The 27,700-nt window shown below is 39.0% G+C and overlaps 1 protein-coding gene and 1 long non-coding RNA gene across 6 annotated transcripts in view; one reads left to right on the plus strand and one right to left on the minus strand.

Moving 5' to 3' along the window:
* Positions 1-23,015, plus strand: part of LOC149260724 (uncharacterized) — a 108,035-nt gene extending 85,020 nt beyond the window's left edge. For 4 of the 5 annotated variants that reach the window (XM_089420997.1, XM_089420998.1, XM_089420993.1 and 1 more), the window contains exons 6-11: positions 21,237-21,374; positions 21,653-21,764; positions 21,866-22,161; positions 22,257-22,328; positions 22,443-22,501; positions 22,733-23,015. In XM_089420997.1, coding sequence (XP_089277123.1) covers positions 21,237-21,374; positions 21,653-21,764; positions 21,866-22,161; positions 22,257-22,328; positions 22,443-22,501; positions 22,733-22,774 — 719 coding nt within the window. In that variant the 3' untranslated portion in view covers positions 22,775-23,015. The remainder of the gene's footprint in view (positions 1-21,236; positions 21,375-21,652; positions 21,765-21,865; positions 22,162-22,256; positions 22,329-22,442; positions 22,502-22,732) is intronic. The other variant, XM_089420999.1, reaches the window with a different exon arrangement.
* A 2,113-nt stretch (positions 23,016-25,128) lies between these two features.
* Positions 25,129-27,249, minus strand: LOC149260725 (uncharacterized). Its single transcript, XR_016258313.1, has 3 exons — positions 25,784-27,249; positions 25,404-25,598; positions 25,129-25,219 (listed from the first exon to the last, which is right to left on the minus strand). It is a non-coding gene; the product is annotated as an uncharacterized LOC149260725 (long non-coding RNA).
* Positions 27,250-27,700: the final 451 nt, after the last annotated feature.

The raw sequence follows: 27,700 nt of genomic DNA on the forward strand, positions 1-27,700 counted from the left end.
GCAAAAGGACTTGCTTACATGAAAGAGGGAGCTGCAATGGCAGAAGGACTTACTTACGTGACAAAGGGAGCAGAAGTGGCAGAAGGACTTGCTTATGTGACAAAGCAATAGTGGCAGGAGGATGTGCTTTCGTGGCAGAGGAAGAAACCAAGGTTACCACAGGAAGATCTACTTCAATGTTAGAGGGAGTTGGGCTTGAAGATTGAAATGAAGGATTCTAGCCAGATACACTATTTCTTGGGATTGGAGATTCAGATTTGGTGGATCTCATGATGTATAGGTAGTTGATTGGATCCTTGATGTACCTAGTTAACACCAGGCTAGATATTTGGCTTTGTAATGAGCACCTTGAGCTAGTTAATGGTTGAGTTGAGGCATGTACATTGGGTTGCAACGAAGCATGTGTTGATGTACCTATGTGGTATAGTTGGATATGGTTTGAGATATGTCCCAGGTGGTGAAGTAAGACTGCAGGAAGATATGGATTCAAATTGAACAGGGAGTGCAGAGGACAGAAAGAGCACCCTAGGGGTCCTACATTAGCTTGGGATCATCTACGATATCTTGGTTTAGTAGAAAGCATATTTCTATCACATTCAGGACAACAGAAGCAGAGTATATCACAACTAGTGTCACAAAACGTGAAGTAGTGTGGCTTCAGAAGCCTCTCCTGGTAATCTCAGCGTCTTTATCTGCAGAATAACTCTGGGAGAATTCCTCCTTCAGATCTCGGAAACTGGAAGAATACTGATGAAAGAAACTTCGGAAATATTTATTGCTTCAACTGTTGTTGAAATCCTCACTGGTGTCAAACCCCATGCTATCATTGCGCCCTTTACACTGCAATGGTTTGATTTCCAAGATTTCCCATTGATTTCCTTTATAATCTATTGTTGAGAAATCAACAACCAAGATCTAGATCAGAAATAATCTAATCGATGGCTAAGGTCACTTAGAAACTTTACTAGAAGTCTTTGGAGGAAAATCGAGCATGTCTCAATTATTACTAATTAAGTAATCTATTTCCCTAAGTTAAAACTTAGGAAAATAATTAAAACTGATTAATTCATTTTCACTTTATAAAATAAACTGGGCTTGGAGATATTTTCCGCTCTTGTGTTCCAGGCCTCACTGACACCACCTAAGGTTAGAAAACTTGTTCGAGCTACATCAACCAACAATACCCCACTTGGAGCATGAATTCTAGTTGGACCAAGGGGGGACACTTCAAGTAACCTTGTAATGAATACCCAAATGAGTAGTGCCCTTCAAATAGCACAAAATACACTTTATTATTTGTAGTTGTAACTCATGAGTTGCCTGTGGATGCTGAAAACACAAACAAATAGAGAAGAAAACATCTAGTCGAGTATGAGTAAGGTAGAGAAGACTACCCACTAAAAGAAATGGATAGTAGCATCGAATAAAGACTAGTGGTGAATTTCCTAAAACTTCATCCCAGTGGCAAGAGGGGTACTAATTAGATTATAATCCTCCATCGTAAAGCATTGCATCAAATCTAGAACACATTGAGGTTGAGAGAGAGATAGGGAGATCTCAGAGGTATACTAAGTAATTTGTATTCCTAGAAAGTAGAGAAGTGTAGCAAGATCAATCATTTCAAAAGACTCTTGAAGCCTTAACTTCAATGCTTTAATCTAAGAGGTGGAGTAGCCAACCGTATTCAAGTCTTCTACATAGACCATAATAATAAGGATTTCTTACTGACAAATGCAAAAATTAGTTTCACTCTTACAACAAGAAAATGTAGAATTGAGAAAAAAATTATGGATTTTCTTTTACCAAGCACTGGGTGCTTAGTTTAGTCCATATAAAGATTTCTTAAGTTGACAAACCAGTGGTGTTGAACCTTCTTGAACAAATCATGTGGTTGCTACATATAGATTTCTTCTTAAAGATAACCATGAGGGAATTTTTTTTAGCATCTATCTGATGAACCTGCCATATTTGTGAAGCATTCATAGATAGAATCCATCTTGGCAACCTGGTCAAAGGTTTCATTGTATTCAATAATTTATTTCAGTAAAATTGGCTTGTGGTGCTAATATATGTTTATCTTTTCATGGCATACTGATTTTTGGATATTCTTGCACTTTGATTTTGCATGTCGTGTTGAATTTGGTTATGTAGTACTGTTTTTTTCCCTCACATTTCTCATTCATTTGCCTACTTTTAGCAAACATGTTTGTGGTTTTCATTGCCTTCTTATTTGGAAAATATTCTTTATTTTCTATATTCCAACATTTTAACCATTTTTATTGAAGAGCTTCTATGCATTTCTCCTTATTTGTATATTTGACTAGGTATTATTTTGTTTATTTTATCGACTCTTTGCCTATACAAATTCAGCACCCTTATGACTTCCAATGCAAGTGGCTACAAAGCCTAATTTTGCTAGCTTTGTTTTTCTTTTTTTAGAAATATGTCTTATAGAATTTCTTTAGATAAGTTGCCACACTATGATGGGCATATCTATGTTGCCAAAGTCACACAGGACTTGCACCTACCCTCATCTACATCCACTCAAGGTGTTTTGAACTTGGTTCTCCATGTTAATACGCTCAATCACCTTGTTGCTTGCCACTAGACCACACTCTTGTTGCTTGCCACTAGACCACACTCTTGTGGGCCTCTACTAACATTATTTCATAGCTAGTAGTTGCTTTTAACTATACAAAGTTAGTCACTATATGATTTTGAACTCTTTTTATTTGGCACCACTTTATGATATGCTTGGACAATAAATCACATATGTACAAAACATAGGCATTATGAGTGTCCATATATTGAATTGATTATCCCCAAACCTATCTTTTGTTGAACTGCAACTATGATGTAGTGGGAAAGTGACTTTCCACATGCATAGAATGTGAAAATTCTTTCCATTGTAGCTGCTCGAATTTTTTCTTCTAACTTTGAAATTAATTCTAAAGTTTATTTACTACGACAAATAACGAATAAAATCACAGCTGCAATTTTCATCATACAAATACTATGGAAAATAAAATACTGGAAATTGAGAAATTATAGCACACACAATAAAATTGACACAGTTATTTTTGGACAATTGTCCCCAGAAAAATCCAACTTGGGAAAACTAGGGCAGCAGATGAGGGTTTTATTATTAATGTTTAGTAGCAAATTTGAGTACAATAATTTAGATGCCCAATTGGCAATCTAATTTGAATAAAACACTAGCAAAAATATTGTGAGAATTTTTTCTCACCCCACATCTATTTTTTGCCTCCGAAATAGCTTGCCCCAACCTCTATGTGAGAGACCCACATCATCCTCTGTGCAGTCCCTACATTGGCCCTCTGAATATTTCAACGTTCCTTCCTTTGACTTTTCTGGGAGCTGAAAACTTTCTCCCGGAATGTTGTTGCTCTCCTGCTCCACCTGCTACTCACCTTCTAGCTCTATCTTCTCTGTTGAGTTGTTGCTATTGAGGAAATCAAATTGCCTGTGCAACTAAGTATCTGCATTGAATGATCTCCATCACCACATTGACTTTCTTTTATAATCCAATGTTGCAGCACCAATGGCCAAGATTAAAACTTAATCAATGGCTAGGATCATTTTTGGGTCGATCCGTGTGAGTTTTTAGATGATTCACGCTTTATCTCACTTAATACTAATTAATTAACCATATTCCCTAAGTTTAGACTTAGGAAATATTTAAAAATCCGTAAATAATCTAATTGAGACACTTCTAGGCAGAATTTCCAGAAACGATTTTTGGGTTTTGGAGATCTCATGTATTCTAGCCTCTCCATAAAATTTCGTGGCTAGAACACATCCGATGCTACAAAAAATAACACTCCTTCTTAGCGAGGAATGTGTTCTAACGTTGTTGCTTCCTATAGCAACACTTTGTCTCTCCTTCATCTCCTGTTACGTTGTTGATGTTTGGTTGCTGCTACCTACCAACTACTGCGCAACTCTAATATACATTGCATCTGTGTTGTTGTTGACTTTGCAAAACTGTTGCCAACACTGCATCTGCATTTCAACTCCCTCTCATTTATTGTTGCTGCAACTGCAACATCCAAAATAGTCTGTCCCTGCTACTAAAACGGGTTCTCCACCATACCCATATGTTCTCTGAAATAGACAAACTTAGCTCTCCCTAGAGCTTTTGTGAGTATATCTGCAACCTAGCTTCCGAAGCCATATAGCTTCACACGTAGTTGTGCTGGCTGCCATATACTCTGCTTCTGCAGAGCTCAGTGCTACTGACTTCTACTTCCTGCTATGCCAAGAAACCATCCCTGATCCAACACTGAAGCAGTGCCTAGAGGTACTTTTCTTGTCCACTGATTTGCCTGCCCAATCTACATTTGTGTACCCAGAAAGTCTGACGTCATCCTCTCGAGTATATTTCAACCCATACTTGACTGTGCCACGAATATATCTCAGAATATGCCTCGCCGCTGCCCAATGTACCCTTTTCGGTTCCACAATGAACTGACTAAGGTTATTGATTGCAAAGAAAATATTTGGCCTAGTGTTGACCTGATACTTGAGAGACCCAATGAGTTGTCTATATAAGGTGGGTTCGACATCCTTGTCATCTGATGCATCTATATTCTTCCAGTTGGTAATCATGGGTGTAGACATGGGTTTGCAATTATGCATTCTGAACCTCTTCAGAATTTCTGTAGCATATCTTCCTTGCACAAGGAAGATCTCCCCATCCTTCTGCCACACCTCCAATCCTAGGAAATAGTGCATCAACCCCATATCCTTCATGTCAAATTTTGCTACCAAGTTCTTCTTGTACTTCTCTATGAGCCCTGATGATCCTATCAAGAATAGATCATCCACATACAAAACTAGAACGAGGGGCTCATCCTCTACCATCAAATAGTAAAGGTTGGGATTTGCGTCACTCTTGACGAACCCCATCTACTGCAAGTAGGTGTCAATTCTACCATACCATGCCCTGGGAGCCTGCTTGAGCCTGTATAGAGCCTTCTTCAATTTGCACACATGCGTGCGCCTCTCATGAGTCTCAAAGCCCTCTGGTTGTTCTATGTACACTTCCTCCTCTATTGCTCCATTCAAGAAGGTTGTCTTGACATCCATCTGGTGAATCTTCCATCCCGTTTGAGCTGCTAGAGATATAACTGATTGGATGGAAGTGTATCTGGCAACTGGGGCGAAGGTTTCCTCATAATCTATCACTTCATTTTGTGCATACACCTTTTCCACGAACCTAGCCTTGTACTTTTCCACACTGTCGTCTGCCGCATATTTAATCTTGTAGATCCATCTCGAACCTACAGCTGCTCTGTCTCTTGGCTTGGGCACTACCTCCCAAACATCATTCATCATGATAGAGCTATACTCTTTTACCATGGCATCTATCCACACCTGATGTTGTGCGGCCTCCTAAAAGCTGGAAGGTTTTGTAACCTGAGCTACCAATGTTTGATATCTGTTAGATTGTCTACATTGTCTCTTGCTTGTCTTAGGAGTCCCAGTAAACTCCTCTACGTTCTTTAATGTCTGACGAACCTCTCTGCTGGCTCGACCACTATTCGTGGGAGGTTCTGCTAGCTCCTTCTCACCCTGCCTCTGCTGCTCCATCTGTTGAGAACTCCCAAGATTTCCTGCCCCTAAGGAAATACTGGTATTGGTCACAGTACTTGATCCTTGTGACTGCCCTCCTGCTTGTCCCATTGGCTACCCCTGTGGCTGCCTTTGCTCCTGGACTAAAGGAGCTTTTGCTGATTGATTCTGATCACTGGCAGACATCTCTCGAGACCTCCTGGAAGCTCAGTCCTCCATGAACTTCACGTTTCGTCTTACTACTATCTTCCTACTACTAGGAATGTAGATTCTGAATGGCTTTGAAGTTTCGTTAATAATCTAATTGAGACACTTCTAGGTGGAATTTCTAGAAACGATTTTTCGGTTTTGGAGATCTCATGTATTCTAGCCTCTCCACAAAATTTTGTGGCTGGAACACAATGCTACAAAAACTAACATAGAATCTATTCCTTGTGCACATATGCTTATTTAGCCATTAATTGAATCCTAGGACCAAGCATTTGTAGTTTTGGATGATGTCAAGTGGTTTGTTATTGAACTTGCTTTGAAGTTGGTGTCAGCTTTTGGGGTTACTGCAAAACAAATTTCACCTAGTGAGGAGTGTGCTAGGTCTCTTAGTCCCTTGGTGATGCTTGATGGACATATGGATGGCTTAGTTTGAGTGGGATGTTTGACCTTGGATAGAATGCTACTATAGCATGCTTATCTAGGAGATTTTTATCCTATATGGCATGATGACTAACCCATTGGGTGCACACAATGGGGGAGTTAGTTGCTTGATTAGAAGGGTTACCTCCCTAGGAGGATGAGTGTTAGGCACTTGGAAGAGAGCACTTAGCCATAAGAGCATGAGACCACGTGAGATACACCTTGGAAGTTGGATACTTGACTTGAGAATGCTTGGGTTATGGAGCATACTTCATGGAGGTTGGTTGTGGACATAGAGACATATGTTGACAAGACGCATTGGAGAAAGTAACTACCTTGGCACACATGTTATGCAATGTTTGGCACTTGACACACAACTAGAGGAGGAACACCTTCCACGAGGAAACTTGGGGGAAGAACCACAATGTAAAAGAAGTGTTGGTCCAACAACTTGTTGGATAGCACAACATCTTAGAGGAGGGGTGTTAGACCCAAAGGACCATCATGCTTGGAGGGTGCAACACCTTGGGGTTAGGTAAAACACTAGTATGACACTTGCCATCCTTGTGTTGTAGAGTGCTCCATGTAAGGTTGCTTTGTTGATATAGGTCTAGAGTTACTTGTGTGGACCTAGTTTATGTTTTGTGTTGGCCTCCCTCATCTCTTCTATATAGAGGATGGAGAGAGTCTTTGCCATTACTTACCATTGATGTAATTGTTATTCTATAATTGCAATTATCTCAGAGAAGCATTGTAGTGATTAAGACTTAGGGTTGTTTGATGTAAACCCAAAGCAAGAATATGAAGCGCTAAAGGAGTCTTGGATGTTGGTTTGATGCTTACTTTGAAGAAGACTTGGAGCTTATGTTGATGTACTTTTTATATTCCATTGCAACATTGCCTACAAGTGTTGGTGATTATGTGAGGCAAGAGAAGAAGACCTAGGGTTTGTGGGATGCAAACCATATAGGATCAACAAGAAGCATCATAGAAGAAAGTTCATTAGATCATTGCATCTCGTTAGTAAACATGTCTTGAGTCTTTGCACTTATGTTGATGTAAGGGAGGAAGGTGCTAGGGTTTGTGAGAGGGAAAAACCTAGAGAAAGCTTGAAGTGTTAAAAGTTGATTGTCTTGTATGAGAAGGTAGGGTTGGTGGCAAAGAAACAAAAAAGGAGACTTGGAGTGCTCTCAATTCCTACTTCACTCCATATAAGGCTTTCTTAAGCCTACACACATGATACTCTCTCCCATGCACCTCAAAGCCCTGTGGCTGCTCAATGTAAACCTGCTCCTATATGACCCCACTGAGAAAAGTGGTCTTCACATCCATCTGGTGAATCTTCCACCCCATCTCAGCTACGATGGAGATCACTAGTCTAATAGGTATATCGAGCCACCGGTGCGAAGGACTCCTCATAGTCAACTCCCTTTACCTATGAGAACCCTCATGTCACAAATCTGGATTTAAACTTTTCCATGCTACTATCTGCAGCATGTTTGATCTTGTAGAGCCCCTTGTAAGTCACTATTGACTTTCCCCTCAAGTCTCGACATTATCTCCCACACATCATTCTTCAGGATGGAAGCATATTCTTCCACCATGGCACCCCTCCAGATTTGTTGGCTTGCAACCTCCTCGTAGCTAGTTGGCTTTGTCTCCACAACATCTGCCACATAGCCACCCAACCTCTCTAGTGTTCTGCCCTCCCTCACTGACCACTTGGGTTTCCCCAATGACCCCTGTGCTTCTTGCAGGGTCTCACGAAGCCATCTTGGCTTCCTCTTCTTTGAAGTGGCCTCCAGAACTGGTGTGTGAAAATGCTCCCCTGGAGCCTCCTGATGAGGATGCCCCTCTTGTGGCCTGTGGTGAACCTGTACTCTGGGTATCTGTGCACTGTGATCCTAAACTTTGTGATCCTGTCACCCCCGAAGTCAGTGATCCTCTTGACCTTGGTGAACCTATAGGTAACCTGTGGTGTGCTCCCTTGCTGAGGAGCCCTGTTGCTCTACTTGATCAACCTCTCGAGACCTCTTCAAGGCCCTCTCCTCCTCAAATCTCACATCCCACCTCAGGACAAATTTCCTCTACGCAGGATTGTATATGCGGTAGGTCTTGTTGGTCTCATTGTAACCCACAAAGATACCCTTTTCTGCAGTGGGTTCTAGCTTCGTCCTCTTCTCCTTAGGGAAGTGTGAATAAGTAGGGCACCCAAAAATTTTGATGTGCCCAATATCAGGTTTCTTCCCAAAACAAGTCTCCTTGAGAGCCTTACTCCGTAATACTCGATGCAGACTCTTGTTCTGCAAATACATTGCAGTGTTATAAGCCTCTACCCATAAGAAGAAAGGTAGCCCCTAATCATGCAACATAGCTCTCGCTGCCCCCCCACTATGGCCTTGTTCTTCCTCTCCGCCACCGCATTCTGTTGGGGATTATATGGAACTAGGTACTCCCTTTTGATGCCTGCACTCCTACAAAATTCTTTCATCTCATTGGAGGTATACTTTTCCCCGTTGTCTATCCTTAGGACCTTGATCTTCTTCCCTGCTTGGTTCTCCACAAGATCCTTAATCTCTTGGAACCTCTTGAAGGCGTGATCCTTGGTCTTCAGAAAGAAAATCCAGGTCTTCATAGAGTAGTCATCAATGAAAGTCACATGATACTTTTATCCACTCAATGGTACAGAAGACATAGGCGTATCAAGTCCAGGATACCTACTACCTTGCTCTCATTGCTTGGGAGACGTGTCTTGGTGCACTTTCCCAAAGCACACCCCTGCACACTTCATGATGCTCAACTGAAATATGGTACACTGGTAACAATCTCCCTTAGCATTCTGAATGCTCCATGGTACAAGTGGGTCATCCTTCTATGCCATAACTCACACAACACACTATTATTGATCTGTGCCACTAAGGCTCTAGTAGGCTGAAACATAAACCTATAAAGTCTCCCACTATGGACTCATCACTCTAGCACAAGTGATGTTGGATCCCTTGGGATACATAAGCACTTGTCCATCCCGGAACACCACTACATATCACCTATCCTCAATACTTGAGACTGAAATCAGGTTCTTCTTCAGCCCTAGAACATATAGAACCTCTGTCACTTTCAAGTTAAGCGATGACTCCCTCTAAAAGGATACAATCCCCACTTTTGCTGCTTTGACCTTCGAATTATCACCAAGCACACCTCCAAGTCTATATCATCCTCAGTAAGACTCGTAAAGTGCTCTCTCACTCCAATCATATGGCAAGAAGCTCCATTGTCAACAAACTAGACACTAGAAGATGTAACACAAGTGGCAAGACTCACCACTAAAGCAAACTCTATATGAAATTTGATGAAAAACTCATCCACCTCGGCTGAAGCTACAACACCCTTCTTCCCCTTCTTATTGGGACACTGAAAGGCATAGTGACCCATCTTGTGACAAGCAAAGCATCTCACTTTTCTCATGTCCTTCTCCTTCTTTTGTTTGCCCTTTTGTTGCTTGGTGTTAGTTTTTGTAGCATCAGATGGTGTTCTAGTCTCGACAGTTGTCAGAGAGGCTATGAAACACTAGGACTCCAGAACCTGGAAAAAGTTTCAGGAAAATCCATCTAGAGACGCCTTAATTAAGTTAATTAATCAGTGATTATTTTTTTCTTAAGTCTAACTTAGGGTAAATGATTAATTAACGAATTAATTGAAGGTGAGATTTCTCCAGAAACTCACACGGAGCGACTACGAAATGATCTCAGCCATTGATTAAGATTTAATCTTGGTCGTTGGATTCCCAATTAGAGATTATAAGAAGAGGTCGACGGGTAGATGGAGGAACGCACTTGGAGAGCAAGTTTTCTTGGGCAATTCGATTTCCGAAGAGCAACATTCTACTAGAAGAGTTTGAGCCAGAGAGGGGAACAAAAGTGAATTCGGAGGAAATTTTCTAGTTCCGGAGAGTAGCTTGGAGAGAGGTAGAGATAGCCATAAAGAGGTTGCACAATGACCTCCAGAAGGAAATTCGATTTAGCTGGAGGAAGGGTCATACAGGATCTCAGATATCTCTGAAATTACGGATGAACTACAGGGTACAGTAATTCGGATAAGGTACAGGGTTACAGTGTTTCGGTTGAGTACATAAGTACAGTATTTCAGATGGGTGCAGTATGTCTCTGCAATTTCAGGCATAATCATGGTGCAAGTAATTACAATCATAAGGAATTCAATCAAGCATCTCTATGTCTCATAGTAGTAATGATCATTGTCTCGACATAATTGTGAACCCACAATAAGACACTCTCGACATACTAGACTCCATCATAATGGCAACCATGGTCTCAGTTATAATCCTAGTGAAGACAAGGTCATGATGCAGATCTCGATACAGTGATAAAGACATATTATAAAGTCATGATGAAAATAAGTTAGAGACCTCGTTGATATGGTGATAACTTCAGTAGGAGTGCGCTTATGATCTCGGGGAAGGCACAACTATGATGAAACAGTAATGATCTTGGTGAATCTAAGAGCAACTCTCATTCATATGGAGATCTCATGAAGACCTCAGTGAAGTTGCAACAATGATGTTGCAGCAGTAATGAAGATCTCGGTGGTGTAGTAGTAATGGCCTCTGTGATGCAGCGATGATGATGATCTTAGCAGTGACAAAGAAGAGGATTGGTGTCTTGGTCTTGGAGTGGCAAAACAGGTCAAGGGTCATGGTCTTGGTATTCGTCAATTGAAATCTCTATAAGAAGAATTGTGTGCAGGTTTTCCTCTCAAAGAGTGAGAGGTTTTGGCCCTGGCAGAAAGCCAACATCTTGTGTTTTTGTCTCTTTTTTTTTGGTAGCTATTTGATGAAATAAGAAACGCACACTCTAATAATGTCAAAGAGAAGATTGTGCGAATAAGGAAAAGTAAAAATACCTCACAAATAGTTATCATCGTGAAGAAGAATCTTATAATCTAATTGGCCTAGATTCTTCAACAACATGCTCCTCTTCTTTGTGGGGTTTGCGGATGTCAATATTTATTATATTGAATATTTTTTCATGTAACTTTTAGGTAAATTATTGTATGACATTGGCAAGGTACCAAACCCTATTCTTTACTTAAGTGTGTGAGGGTGGGGTGGATCTTATGTCCAAGTTCATTGTCCATAAGGAATGAATTCCCATTTGGAAAAAAATGGTGAATAAAAATAAATCTAAAGATAAACAAAATTAATTTAATCCTACCTTGTGATGTGACTACTTGTGAGCAAGTCAAAACCTCCATCTCATCTAAAGATCATCATTCCCAATTTATCCGCTTAAAGAGAATAAATTAGGCCCCTTAATGAATCAAAGAAGGAATTATGATTGGATGGCTTCAGTGATGTTTTCCAAGAGTTCCTCCATTAAGAGGGTGAGGGTGTGGTGGATCTTAAGAGGTCCCATGCAATTCTTTTCCTCCAACATGGGGGGTCATTTATAAAGTTGATCATCTTTCTATAAATGACCATCTCATAGAAAGATGATCAACTTTACCTCAAACACCAAGGATTTCACCTCAAAAACATCATTTGGTTAATTTGTGATTTTTCCTATGTCTAGTTATTCTCATACCAAGGATTTGTTTTGCAGCACCCAAATCCTTCATTGCAAAAAAAAATGCCAATTTTCCTTTGAGCACATTTATTTCCTGCATGTTAGACTCTGCAACAAGCATGCCATCTACATGCAATAACAATATAATATAGTTTCCATCATTTTGCTTTTTAAGATAAACATAATGGTCAGAGTGACAACTAGTATAACCCTGTTCAGACATAAACCTGTCAAATTTTAGATACTATTGCCTTGGAGTCTGTTTTAAGACATACAAGCTCTTCTTCAATTTGCACACTAACTTCTCTTTCCCTTTGACCTCATACCCTTGTGGTTGTTGCATATATATTTCTTCCTCCAAATCCCCATGGAGAAAGGTTGTCTTTACATCTAACTGCTCAAGATGCAAATCTTTTGTTGACACTAGACTTCAAATGGTTATGATTGAAGTCATTTTAACAACAGGATACAAAAATTCATCAAAGTTTATGTTAGTTTTTTGCAGTGTTGATAATATCGGTATCAACAAAATATCGGCAAGGGTCCAGAAAACATCTTATCGGCAAGCATAAAAAATCTTTCTTTCTTCTTCTTCTTTTTTTTTTTTTTTTTTTAATTTTTTATTTATTTCAGATTTATAAACACAGTCGATATTTTCAAAATATCGCGATATTTTCCGTTTTCGTGATTTTTTCAAAACGGAAAATATCGCGATATTTACTCAGTGATATATCGTTTTCCTGAAAATATCGCGATATTTTCAAATTTCGGCGATATATCGCCGATATTATCAACACTGGTTTTTTGTAGCATCAAAAATTCTCTAGCCTTGAAAACTGGTGTAGAGGCTAAGACACATAAGTTCTAAAGAACCTAGAAAGCGTATGGTGAAATTCCACCCGGATTGTATTTTATTAAAATAAATAATATTTTTAATGGAGATCTAGAAAGTCTAAACTTAGGAAAATTAAAATATTAATGGGTATTAATCAAAATATGGGTGAGAATGATCTAGAAGGCGGATCAAGTCAAGTTTTAATCTTAGCCGTTTATTAGAGACGTAATCTCTCTCATTGGAGTTTCAACAAGAAAAGTATAAGGAGGAGGTTTGGGGTTCATTTAGAAACACACAGAGAGATTGAGGAAATCGATTTTTTGAGGTGAGAAATTCTCAGGAGGAAAATCGATTGGGGAGATCTTGCAGCAGAAGGGCAGTGAGAATCCAAGAGGAGGAGTTTTCGGAGAGTCCAAAGCAGAGAGAGGACAGAAAGATATCCAGAGGAGGGTTGACGCTGGCCTACGCAATGCTGATGTAGAGGCAACGCAGTTAGTGAGGGGAAGTCGAGTTTCTACTGAGGGAATTCGAAGTTCAGGTGCCGGAAGCCAAAGTGTGAGACTGGAGGCAAGAAATTTGAATTCTTAGTTAGCAGAAGATCCAGAGCAGAGAAGCAGCATAATACCCAGGAGGGGTGATGCAATTTGACGCAAAGGCCATTAGAAGGTGACGCAGAGCTTCCCAGAGTTAAGGATCAGTCCCTGATTCTCCAGTGACAAGGTGAGATTATTTCACTAGTCTTTTGTCTAGTATTTTCTCTGTAAAGGGTTGTTAGTTGAAGCATCCTAGATTTGTATTCAGAATTTTCTCCTGCATAATAATAAACCCTCAGAGTTGTTGCACCAGTTTTCCCGCATTGGGTTTTTCCGGGGACTATTTTATCCAAAAATAATTGTGTCTTATGTATCTTATTCTTTGCTCAGTTTCCTTGTTTCATGTAATCAAATTTAAGTAGTGTAGGTTGCAGAAGTAATTTGCTTCAGTATTCAAAAGAATAACTTGATGAATGTAATTAAAATCAAGTAGGTGAATTTGATTCAGGTTTGCTAGAGTAGGGGTTCCTTGAGTATTAGGAATATTCACAGTTTATATTTTTCTTTTGTGCAAACCACTTCACCACAAGTCTAACCTTATACTTATGTTTACCCCATTTTCTTCCTTCAACCTGTAAACCCATTTATTCTGCAATGTTGTTTTACCTGCAGGTAACTTGACTAAGTCCCAAGTCTGGTTATGCATCAAGGAGTCCCTATTTTCTTCCATGGCTTGCTCCCACTTCTTCCTAGTTTCTACCTGCCTTTCTTCTTCATATCTTTCTGGTTCACCAAAATCAATCAACAATACATAATATAATGAAGGTGAGTATCGTTTAGGGGGTCTACTTATCCTGGTAGATCTTCTAATGCCACTTTCAGGTGTTTGTTGTTTTTGTGCTTGTTGTTGTTGTTGTGGTTGCTGATTAGTATGATTTTCATGCACTTTTACATTTTTTGTGATCTTATCAAGCACTACGTATTTTTTGTTTTATTTTTCCTGTTTCCTTCCCTGCATCTGATCCTTATACAAGACCTTTTCATTGAATATGACATCTCTACTCCTAATGATTTTGTGATTTTCATAATCATATAAGCGATAACCAAAATCATTTACAACATATCCAATAAAAGTACATTTCTTTGATTTTGCCTAAAACGTTGTTCTATTTTCTTTATTGATGTGGACAAAGGTTTCACAACCCAAAGTCTTAAAAAATGAGTAGTTTATCTTTTTACTTGTCCATGCCTCCTCTGGAATACCACCCTCCAAGGAACATGAAGGCCCTTTGTTTATTAGATAAACAACAATATCTATAGCATCTACCCAAAATTGTAAGGGCAATTTTGTATGCAATCTCATGCACCTTGCACGCTCCATGATTGTCCTATTTGTCCTTTCTGACACACCATTTTCTTGTGGCGTTTCTGGAATTGTCTTCTCTCTGCGAATTCCATGCTCTGAATAGTGGTTATCAAACTCTTTGTTGCAGTATTCACCTCCATTGTCTGATCTAAGACTCTTCAACTTCTTTCTTGTCTCATTCTCAGCCAAAGTTTTCCATTTCTTGAAAGTATCAAATACATCAAATTTATTTTGAATACAATAAATCCAGGTTTTCCTAGTTGCATCATCAATAAAAGTAACATAATAGTTAGAGCCACCGAGAGATGATACTTGAGTTGGTTCCCATACATCTGTATCCACAAGCTCTAATTTCCACTCTTCTTTTCCTTTCCAACTCTGATAAATCTGACTCTATTGTTTTCCATAAACACAATTTTCACAGAAATCCAAATCAACATGTTTCAAACCTAACAACAAATTTCTTGAGTGAAAAATCTGCATGCCCTTCTCACTCATGTGCCCGAGCCTATGATGCCAGAGTGTCGTATATGCTCTTGTGGAGGTTAAAGCATTAATAGAATTAGAAATACTATTGCATAAATACAATGTACCAACATTTTCTCTTTTTGCTATTACCAAGGCTCCTTTAGTGACCTTTTCAGTTTTCTCTGTAAAAGTAATTATACAGCCTTCACCTCCCAATTGCCCTGTTGAAATTAGATTTTTCTTTAGATCTGGAACATGCCTTACCTCCTTCAATAGCCATTGGTTTCCATTTTATTGTTTTATAAAAACCTTACCTATTCCAACGATTTTATAGGGTTTATCATCACCCAGATGAACTTGTCCAAAATCTCCTTGAACATAATCATGAAAATGTTTCCTATCAAGTGTGGCATGGAATGAGGCCCCTGAATCTACCACCCAAGCATCAATAATATTCTCTAATGAAAGAATCAAAGCATCTTGCAACACATCACCTGTCACATTCACTTCATGATTGTTTTCTTGTTGTCCATCTCCTTCTTTTTGCTTCCGATATTTGTAATCTTTTTTCAGGTGTCCTTTCTTCCCACATTTCTAGCACATTATCCCTGATCTGGATTTGGATCTGCCTTTTCTTGACTTATGGCGATTTCCTGGCCTCCTTCCTCTTTCCATTTTTCTTCTTCTAGTCTCTGCAGTCAAAGCATTACCTGATGTCTCACCAGATATTTTCCGTCACATTTCCTCACTAAGGATGGCACCAACAACATCATCAAACTTTAAAGTATTAGATTCAAAGACAGAGTTACTAATAGCCATAACTAGGCCAGTCCAACTTTCTAGCAATGAGCACAGAAATAACAGAGCCCTAATTTTATCATCAAAGTTTACCCCTACAAAACTTAACTGGTTGATAACTGTGTTAAATTCATTTAAATGATCAGCAACAGATACACCTTCTAACATTTCCATATTAAATAGACACTTCATAAGAAATACCTTATTTGAGGCCGAGGGTTTTTCATATAGTTTGGCCAATGCCGTCATTAAACCTTTTGTTGTCATTTCGTTTGAAATATCGAATGTCATTGACGCTACCAGGCACAGTTGTATTGTTTCTAGTGCCTTTCTGTCGAGAATCTCCCATTCTATGTCCATCATACTCATCAACTTCTTTGATTTTCCGCTCAATGGTAGGTACAATTCTTTTTTATACAAATAATCTTCCATCTGCATCTTCCACAGCTAGTAGTTTTGACTATTAAATTTCTCAACCATAAACCTACCATCTTTTGCCATTGCTCCCACTCAAACCAAGAACCCTTCTCTCCTGCTAGTTTATCAGCGAAATAAACCTTCAGCTCTGATACCAAGTGTTAGAAATTAAATAACAGAGCAATGAAATATATAAAATATTGTGGAACCACAAATGCAAAAACGCATAAAACAAGAGAGACAGATATATGTGGTTCACCCAATTTGGGCTACATCCACGGAGAAACAACCAATACTTTTATATTATCCAGCAAAATGAAGAAATGCAACTTACAACAGATCCGATGTTTCCTCTTTGCACTCACACAACCTCCCCTCTCTCTCTCTCACTCGAAATAATAATACACAGCCGCAATACAATTCCCTCATATAAACCAAGGGTTGCTTTCTAGGGTAAATAAACCCTAAATTAACATAACTTCTACCGTCAGATCATCTGCCTAATGAATGGCACAGATTGACTACAAAATTACAATATTTTACAAGGCAATTTTTCATCTATTTTTAGCTTTGGGGGGCACTACCCAAGAACCCCCACTGGGGGGGGAGGGGGGATCATAAAAGTTGTTGTCTCCCCTGGACCCCTTGACAACGATTAAACATGTAACAAAAAACCTCTGAACAATCACACCCAACAACTAGATCTCTATCATGAGATTCATGCCCTCTACCTCAAATGTCAAGAGAGATGAATTGTTTCACTCCATGGCACCTCCTAGGTAATGCAGTCAAACCCCCTCAACCCCAAGCACTCTTTAAGGACACCATTAAGCTTTGTATCAATTTCTTCACAATGATAGATGGAGACAAGGATGCCTCCTTTTCCTTCCTCTATCTCTTTTTTATTTCCATCCATATGTTGATGTTGACCTTGGACCTTGAGTTTCACAGGGTTTTTTCACTTTTGCTTTACTTAGCTCATGCTTTTTGCCCTCTTTTAGCATATTTCATATCTTTCTTGTACAACATTTTAGCATCAGAGTGTTCTATAATCTAGAGACTTCCATGGTTGTTTTGACCTACGATTATACTCTCTAGTCAGATGACCTCTTCCTTGGTCATTTGTGGACATTTACAAAATTAATCTTATCTAAGCCACTTCAAACTTATCCTCTATAGATACATTGATGGTACCTCAAAATTCGAACAGAACACCATTCTAAATCCTAATTTTTATTAAAGGAGCCGAGTACTAATTCTTTAAGGAATTTTTTTGTTGATGCCTTTTTCTTTACATACTATGGATACTTTTGAAAAGGTCTATTACTTTACTCTGGGTTTTGTGGCTGCTTATATGAGTTGTAGTATTTCTTTTTCTTATGAAATGGCTCCTACATGCTAGTTATTGCATACTCGTTTACTAATGGTGTGTGATGTTCCAAAATAATATTGTCCATGTAGTGCATCGTTATCAACTTAACCCTCAGAAGTGGTCTCTCATTCCGTAGTCAGTGCCATATTGTCCTTGCACATAATGGTAAGCTGGAAGAATTAATAGACATGCAGAATTTGTTACTCCATCTCACGAGTCACTACCTTATAATAACAAGACTAATGGATCCATGTACTGGCTGCACCAAGTACCATTGCTCCTATGTACCATTGCTGCTATGTCAAGCCACCAATTTGATTCCCACAGACTGCCCAACAATTTGATCCAAACTGTGACCCAAAGAACGGATCCAACACACATCGCAATTACTGCTCCAAGTTTGTTGTACTGTTGTCCCCAGTTAGGGCATGTGCATGCTGCAACAACCCTTAAATACCTACACAAACAATCTCCCTTTTGTTGCGGCCTAGTCTTGAAGAGGTGCTAGCACCCTTGGCTGCTGTCCTGGGCATAGATAGCCCCTAAACAGCTCCACGCTGCCCTCCAAAGAGAGTTAGGACCTGCAGCCCACCTACAACACCATACGCTGCCCTTCCTTCAAGAATTCTGCACCCAAGACACCTCCACGCAGGCTGAACCAGCCTCTCCTTGCCTCGGCCCTTTAGGGAGTTGTCTCGGCCTCCCCTCACAGCAATTCGGCCCTCAAACATACCCTAGAAACAACCCTAAAACACCACATTGTTCTGTCCCTCTTTGTTGGTTAGGGCATCCTTGGGACAGCGTATAGATGATAGCGTAGAGGAGTAGGGCATCTCTTCTTCACAACATGATTGCGTCTTCCTTGCTAGGGCATCATCTAGAATTGTGTTTAGACTTAAAGCTTAGGCGCCTTCCTTACTACGTCTAACGCTTCCTCCTCTTAGACTTCTCTTCCACTAAAACCAAAAACAAGTGAAGAGAAATCAAAAGTGAAGTGTGTGTTTAAATGACTATCAAGTCACCTTCTTTTATACTAAAATGTTGAGCACACATGGGGGTTATTTGGTTGCTGGCCGACCTTGACGAATTGTTCCATAACACAAATAAATTCATATCTTCGTAAATACTTATCGGAATTGGATGATCTTTAGATCAATCCTACACCTCTCGATGAGAGGGGTCCAAGAAAAATATCAGCGGCCATAAATAAGATGACCCACATGGAATTTGGCCTAGTTGCCAATTTTAACACTAATGGATAGCATAAACTTAGTACTTCACAGTTTTATACAGTGCAAGGAGTCAAGATAAGAAATGGGGTTTCTATATAGGCTCCACCCCTCAGCCCAGTTGGAATTTCAAATTACCTCAATACATGGGAAACACAGGTGATATGATAGTATCCAATTATAATAAAAGACAAAGTCTAAGCAAAATCATAGCAGCAATATGAGAATATGCATGGCTCTACCATTTCACTGTTGTGATCAACATGGCCAAAATGATGAAATCATCTCGAAAAGTTATGAACTCAATGGATCACTCTCGTCATTTTCTTGTGCGTGGAAAATGAAAGCATGTGCATCGACAATAAACATCCACAAGATATTCCTCATAATCATTCCAAATAAACAAGCCACATGAACCATCACCATACGTCCACCATAAAACATAAACATTCCATCCACACTATATAGTTAAGAGTCGAGATATAGGTAGGTAGATAGTTATGCAAGTTCTCTTAAAAATGCAAAATAAGGATGGAATGTAATCAAATGACCCGACCCTATATCTGTTTTCTTGTCCAAACCACCCCTTATATAATGCAAGCATTATAGTATACGATCTAATTTCCAACTAAATGTTTCCTATTATGCATGCTACTGAGGTTTTACTGCAGTTAGCTGTGTTTTAGGAGCAAAATGGAAGAATAGTTCTCAGAATAGAAGAAATTTCCCCAAAGGCTTTAACCCAACTGCTGCATTTCCAGACCAAGTTGCAGTCGTCATGGTTGAAAGCTCATAATAGATGATATGAGAGGCTCCAAAAAACAGCCACTGTAAGCAGATCATTACACTTCTAGAATAGTTTGTCACTTCTCTGCCAATAAACCCCTTTTATAGCAAAATAAGTGCTCATCAATGCATGTAAATATAATTAGGAGCACTTGAAGTTAGAAGAGGGCTATTTATAGTAGTTTTGCAGTGCTGTAGGCAGCCTCCAGGTTCCAGTTGATGTTATAGGTCCAGGTCCTTCTATATCCGGGACTTTTGGGTACTTGTTAACATAATGGTCTATGTAAACGCCTTTGTTTGTAATGCCCTACTTATGTAAACTGGATCCAACCACTTAATATGGCCAAGCATGGATATGCTTTTGAGGCTAATATCTCCCTTTTTTATCAACATCTAAACTCTCACTGATCAAAGCATACACCGCAAAAGTTACTTGTGGATTAATGAACAGTTTTCTATTAATCAAACTTAGGGCTGCAACAGTTTAACCAGTGGGAACTTTTATGATGCAAGTTGAAATATTCACAGCCTGAGCTTCAGTATTAACATTTTGTTTAGCTGTTGTTTTGCACTTGAATTTTTCCCAACATAGTAGAATAAGTTTTACGTTTAGATTTCAGATTAATCTCTTTGCAATGTCCCCTTTTTTTAAATATCCAGAAGAAAAAAATTACATATATTTTTTTCTTGTTTTCAATCGTAGTTCATGTACTCATCTTTGTCATAAAGAGCTTCGGGTCATATAAAAGGTATTATACTTGAGAACAGTCAACCTTTGAAAAATATTTAGGATATATAGAATTGGTCCACAGGTTGAAATTTGAATACACTCCTCTTAAGATTTTATTACTTGCCAAGCACTTCAACATTCAACCTTTGAAAAATATTTAGGATCTATAGAATTGGTCCATAGGTTGAATACACTCCTCTTAAGATTTGAATACCTGCCAAGCACTTCAACATTTTCAAGCTTGTCTCACATCTTGAGGATCTACCTGAATATTGATTATCAGTAACAGGTCACAACTAGGCAAGTGTTCGTTGTTGAACTTTTTAGCCATCTTTGGAACTTCTATCTTTCAATGTACCATATGGAATATTTATGTTTTTCTCCACTGCAATGCACTCGGTTTCAGCAGAACAGGACCTGAGTATGTAGGTTTTTACAGTTAGTCTCAATGTTGCTTGAGCTTTCTAGAGATCAACTGTGTAAAAGTCTTTGAAACATCCAATGTTTCAGGTGGACAGTTCACTAATCATCAGGGACAAATAATATAGAAAGGAAAAATTAACTGGTGTCAAAAAGAGTTGCAACTATTTTCCACAATGGTTAATTTTAAGCTTTAACCTATAAATATTAAATATTAATCTTAATTTTAGCACTTTTTTATTTATGCTTTATTTGTTCCTAATGATGAGTGGAATGCCCACTTGAAATGTTTAACATTTAAAAAAAATTAGAGTTTATCTCCAGAAAGCTCAAGCAACATTAGGACAGGACCTGTTATACACAAGAGGTGAAGGAAATCCATGTCATGCTTCTCTGAATCAGATTCAACTATGTTGAAACTTCAATGTTCTGCTTGTGTCATTAAACTTGACATGAAATTTGTTATTGAATTTTACAGTGTGGCAAAGGCTCGAGAGGGAAAATCATGAATTTTTCAGGAATTACTACATATGGTTGAGAGTAAAAGAGCAGATATTGTTATTCAACCGTTTGCTTGAGCAACAACACCAGCTCATAGTGATGGAAAGGGCACTAGGTAACCAACCAATATCCTATCTTTATTTGTTTTCAAAGTAGATGCACAAAGACTTGAGCTTAGTAAGTACTTAACCATCTTTAATTATGTTCAATTTTTCCATGCTTGAACAGATGAATTTTGTAAAGCATTTGATGCGTGCAACCAGGATTTGGCATGGAACTAGCTTTTCAAAATTGTTTAGTTGCTGCACTCAGTTATTTTTCACAAAATTTTAATGACATAGCAACCACTGTGTTGAGAATCTTATTGAAATATCGTGTACTCATACTTACCAGATATTCAACAACCACAGCTCCAAACAAGCAAGCAACATTATGTTGTCTCTAGTGGGTTCTCTACTCAGCTTACACCACAGATCACACATTTCTCACGTGACGATTTTGGAAAGTAAGATCTCAAAGCTAGATTATGTTCTCGTTATTATGTACATGTTTCTGTGATTCAACGATTTGAAGCTACCAATTGAAAACTGACCCAATTGTTTACAGCAGTCAGGTTGAAAGGGCCATGGAAGTGCCTGCGTTCATGCAACCATCCTCACTGGATGCCTCATCCATGAGAAACATGAGTTTCAATCAAGCTTCTGCAGTGCCTAGTATTGAAGCGTTCTCCTCTAACCCACCAATGCCACTGGGTGCACCATTCACTACCTGTAATGTAGGTGGTCTGGATGGGAATGGCTTTTTACACATGGGAAGTTTAGAAAAGTTGCCAGGACCTACTGAGCAGTTCTCCATGACTCGCAGGACAGCAGGGTCAAATACAGAGTTTCCAAATAACCAAGGTATGGCATCTTTTCTGAATATTTGAATTTGTTTGGAAGTTGAAATTCAATTTATGTGGATATTCAGAAGACGATATATCAATTGCCCTTTTCAGGGAGTTTTTCTGGTCATACATTTTTTTCATCAAGTATGGATACTTTTATGAGTCCACCGTTTCAAAATACATGTAAGTCTTCATCCCGTATCAGATCTGTATCGCTTATTATTTTCTTGACTTCTTCCAAGAGAATTGTATAATTTATGTCTGGAAAATCCAAGACTTACATAATACTCTTTGCAGGTGAGGAGAGAATTGTGGAACCTGTTACAGAACCAGTCTATAATTCGTACCGAGACAAGGTATAATGACTTGCAATTTGGTTTCCTTATGTAGAGATGTAGTCAAAAAGGATAAATTTTGTAGAGATAAAGATATGGGAGAAAATAGTGAAATCTGGGTGATTATAAATTTGTCAGCTGCCATGAGCAGAATCAACTGTTAGCTGTTAAGCTGCCAAGGTCAAAACGAGTAGTCTCTTTCCAAGCCTCATCTCTAACTTTGCTTGCCAAATGACATCTTTGTTTACGCAGGGTCTAGATGATTACATGCTCATGCGCCAAACAAAGCAATGAACAAAGAATCATGTACTATAATTTGCAAAAAAAATGGCAGGAAAAGAACCCCTAAATTCCATATGTAATCAATGGAGGCACCATTCTTTTTCACTGTAGGATCAATAAGAGTATTCATTGGCTTCAGTGCCCAGAGAAAAATAAGTGTCCTCGTAAGGTTGGGGATATGCATGAAAATAATTATGCTTTTTGCAATTGATCGAATTTCATTCTTCCTCGTTTGATGAAGATCCTCTTAAAATCGTTGTTATGCCTTCTTTTGTACAAAGTCATTGTTTTTTTATCTATAACTAGAGAACCCTTGCAATGTTACAATCAAAATTCTTGGTTCAAAATCCCTATACGTGGAAGCTTACAGAAAATTAAAACGGGAAAAAAAATGAGTATTCATTTATATCCTATACATAATTGTGGTTTAACATATCAAAACCAATAATAATTCTCCCACGTTTTATTTTTCGAATTAAATGTTTTTACTTTTTAGGCATTAATAATTATGAATAGAACTTTGATTTGTGTGGGGATGGCTTATTTCTAATTTTTTGATGACTTATCTCTAATTTCTTGAAATGTTATTAAATTGGTGAAATTGTTCTTCATATTAGCGGATAAATCAGTTCAATATAAGAAACCAAATTAAGACGTGTTTGGAATGACATGATTGAAGCTGAGCAATTGATGAAAACATTATTTCATTAAATTCCATGGCTGTAATACTAGTTTTTCCGAAATTATATCTTATAATATTGAGATCCATTCAAACAATATCTAGTGAGACAATTTGTCAAACATGTGGCAAACATACTTCATTTTGTTGCCTTCGGCATAAGGTAGTTTCCCTAAATTAGGGAAATGAACTACATCAACAAGATCTCATTTCAAAACGTACAACTATTTACTCTCGCATCCAAATCCCATAGGTTTTGGCACATCCCTAGTAAATAACAATATACCAAAGCCTCTAGACCTCGTTGCGTCAAACAATCCCACAACATAAGGGATTAGCATTTTAGCACATATATTGAGCATTCCTTTTCAGAAAGTTTGACCAATCATGTATAATATGACGAATATTATTTGCCATGCAGAAGCCCAGTCATTCCTAAGTGGGCATCTACATGGTCAACTAAAGTACATCTCTACATCATGAATGGAGATGCATCCTGAATGGAGGTGAGGCGTGGCGTATAACGATGAAAGGGCATGACCATGCATCTAGTTTGTTCAATTCCTCCCATTGCATGCCATATACACCGAGCCGTTAACAATTTGATTGAAGAGACGTAAGGTCACGCAATCTTTGATGCCTCATCTCTACCCTGTTCACTGCTGCGCTCATTTTTGAATTTGAAAAAACTTACAAACTCACAGCAGCAGAAGCAGCCATCGGTAATCCCATCGGCTTTCAGTAGTAAAAGTGATTTCGGCGGATGGGGTAATGCGAAGAAACGCCGCAAAGAGCAGGCAAATGATGGATCCCTGAACCTCTGACCAAGAAGATAATAACAGGACAACAATGTGAAGTTTTGAAACGATTGTTGCAGAAATTACGAGCACCTCCAAAGCGAAGAAGGAATCACAGAAAGAAAGTGTGCCAGAACTTGCTAGCACCATCAAACTAAATAAGAAAGCTCAGACACAAAATGTGGCAGAAACTAAATAAGAAAGCTCAGATACCAAATGTGGCAGAAACTATTTGTACCCCTTCTACGCCACAGAAGTCTGCTAAGAAAGCTGATCAGTACTGGAGTCCTGAAAATGAGCTCACGTTCTTCAATGGGCTTTTGTTTCTCTGAGAGAGGAACAGATTTGTGAACTTTCCTTCTATCATGGTTCCTGTGTATGATTATGTTAAGCCCATGTTGGACATACAGTTTAAGAATTTAGACGCGCTAGGGCCAAGTTCCAGTCAATCACGGCTAAGATGATGGTCAATAAATATAGCTTTCAAAAAATAAATAGCCCGCATCTAGCTGCTTTGTATGGCATTGGAAGCAATTGTGGGGTGAAGAGCATAGGGAAGAAGAATGGAGTTGAGGTAGAGAAGAAAGATGCTCAAAAAATAGTTTGAGTAAGTCCAACTAGAAATTTGATAACTATAACAAAATCAAGACTCTGGAAGTTCTCCACTTTCCTGTAACAACACTCGGAACATTGTCACAGTATGGAAGATATTTTGGAGGCTCGTGTTCCACTAGGAGGCCTATTAGGTAGGAGGGCTATTAGGACGGACAAAAAGGATTTACTAAGCAGTGGAAGCACTTTTGTCCATTTTTCACCAGTAAGTATCACATCGCTTGGTAGACGAAAATGAACATATCAGTCTTAATGGAAACAAGACTGCAGCATAGCCCTGACCTCTAATTGCATGCTCTTGAAAGTCTTCTAAATAACATCCTTCAGCTCCTTGAGAGGACCCCTTTCAGCGTCCCTTTCGGCACATAACTGTCCAACAAAAATGCAAAATAAGAAAGTACACCTAGAAATTAGATAACTATAACAAAATCAAGACTATGGAAGTTCTCCAATTTTCTGTAACAACAATCAAAAGATTGTGACGGTATGGAAGATATTGTGGAGGTACGCGTTTCTCCAAGAGGCCTATTAGGACACGGACATAGGGATTTACCAAGTAGTGGAAGCTCTTTTGTCCAGTTTTAACCAGTAAACATCACATCGCTTTATAGACGAGACGAAAATGAACATATCAGTGTTGATGGAGACAACTCTGCAGCATAGCCCTGACCTCTGATTGCATGTCCTTGAAGATCTTCTGAATAGCATCCTTCAGCTCCTTGAGAACAGCGTCCCTTTCAGCACTGAACTGTCCAACAGAAATGCAAAATAAGAAAGTCCACCTAGAAATTAGGTAACTATAACAAAATGAAGACTCTGGAAGTTCTCCACTTTTCTATAGCAACAATGAGAAGATTGTCACAGTATGAAAGATATTTTGGAGGCATATGTTCCTCCAAGAGGCCTATTAGGACAAGGACATAAGAGATTTACCAAGCAAAGGAAGCACTTTTGTCCAGTTTTAACCGGTAAGCATCACATCACTTGATAGACGAAAATGAACATATCAGTGTTAATGGAGACAACCCTGCAGCATAGCACTGACCTCTGATTGCGTGTCTTTGAAGATCCTCTGAATAACATCCTTCAGCTCCTTGAGAGAAGCGTCCCTTACAGCACAGAATTGATCATACTGTTCTGGACCTATTTGTGCATCCTTTCTTGTCGGTTTATCTTCTCAGTACTCTTCTTGTTCCCCTTGCTCTTATTCACGTCTTCCTTTGGGTATCTACCTTCTCTGCCTCAACTGGCTTGTGCACATATGCATTGCCTTCTGTCTCTCGTTAGTCTTTCTCACATGTGATTTTTTTTAGTATCTTCCTTTGGTACCTCAACTCCATTCTTCTTCCTCCCCTTACGATCGACAGATGCATTGCCTGCCTCTTCACCCACAATGACTTCTAAATACCATACAAAACAATGGCTTCTAAATACCATACAAAACAATTTGATGCAGGCTATTTATTTTTTTGAAGAAGTTACTGACTTCCATCTTAGCAGTGATTAATTGGAACTTGGCCTAGAGCGTCTAAGTTTACAAAATAACTGAGAATTCTCAAACTGTGTGTCTAACAAGGACTTAACATAATCATAACAGAAATCATGTTAGAAGGCAAGTCCGCAAGACCGTTCCTGTCTAAGACGAAAGCCCATTGAAAAAAAGTGAACTCATCTTTAGGACTCCATTACTCCAATATGAGCAGCTAAGTCTTAGCCTTTAGGTATCCAATATGAGCAGCTAAGTCTTAGCGGACTTCTGTGGCGAAGAAAACGTACTACCAGTTTCTGGCACATTTTGTATGTGTGCTTTTTTCTTTTACTTTGATAGTGCCAGCAAGTTCTGCCACACTTTCTGTCTGTGCTTCTTTCTAAAGCGTCTGTGCTTCCTTCTTCGGTTTCGCTTTAGAGGCGCTCGTAGTTTATGCAACAATTTGCTTCACAGCTTCACATTGTTGCACTGTTATTATCTACTCGTAGTTTCTGCAACGATTTGCTTCACAGCTTCACATTGCTGCACTGTTATTATCTACTCGTAGTTTCTGCAACGATTTGCTTCACAGCTTCACATTGCTGCACCGTTAATATCTACTTGGTCGGAGGCACAGGGATTCCACCATCCTGATCTTTGCAACGTTTCCTGTCATTGCCGAAAGCACTTATAGTGAAAGCTACCTAGCCTCTCGACAGGTGTTAATGGCGTGGAGTAACTTAAAAGGCGTGGTATATATGGCATCCAATGGGAGGAATTGGGCCAGCGATATGCATGATCATGCCGTTCTTTCTTCGTTATCCGCCATGCAGGCATTAAAGATTGCGTGACCTTAGATATCTTCGATCAATGCGCTGTACCTATCCTCTCGACAGGTATTAATGGCGTGGAGTAGCTTAAACGGTGTGGTGTATATGGCATGCAATGGGAGGAATTGGTGGTGTGGTGTATATGGCATGCAATGGGAGGAATTGGTCAAGCTATATGCATGGTCATGCCCTTCTTTCATCATTAGTCGCCATGCCTTACCCCCATTCCAGATGTGTCCTTCAGGTTGACCATGATTAGCAATGATTGAGCTTCTGCATAGCCAAGGTTAGATATAGTTTATCTTATATATGAACTTGCATAATGCTTTCGCATGGCCAGGATAGAGAGAGTTTATCTTATATATGAACTTGCATGAGATTTAGTGTCGAGTCAATGTTGTATGCCTAGAGGGGTATTGTTTGGCGTATGAACCAAGCTATAACAAAGGCAAAACATATTGATGCTTAGGGTAGTGTAGTGTAGTTTTATGTTGGCATTATATTGCTTCTGCTAGGCTATCGAACTACCCTACTAGGCGTGGCCGTACTCTT

The sequence above is a fragment of the Pinus tabuliformis genome, chromosome 6, assembly GCF_031772625.1.
Source record: "Pinus tabuliformis cultivar Carrire ecotype Pingquan chromosome 6, CPIR1, whole genome shotgun sequence".
Lineage (NCBI taxonomy): Eukaryota > Viridiplantae > Streptophyta > Pinopsida > Pinales > Pinaceae > Pinus > Pinus tabuliformis.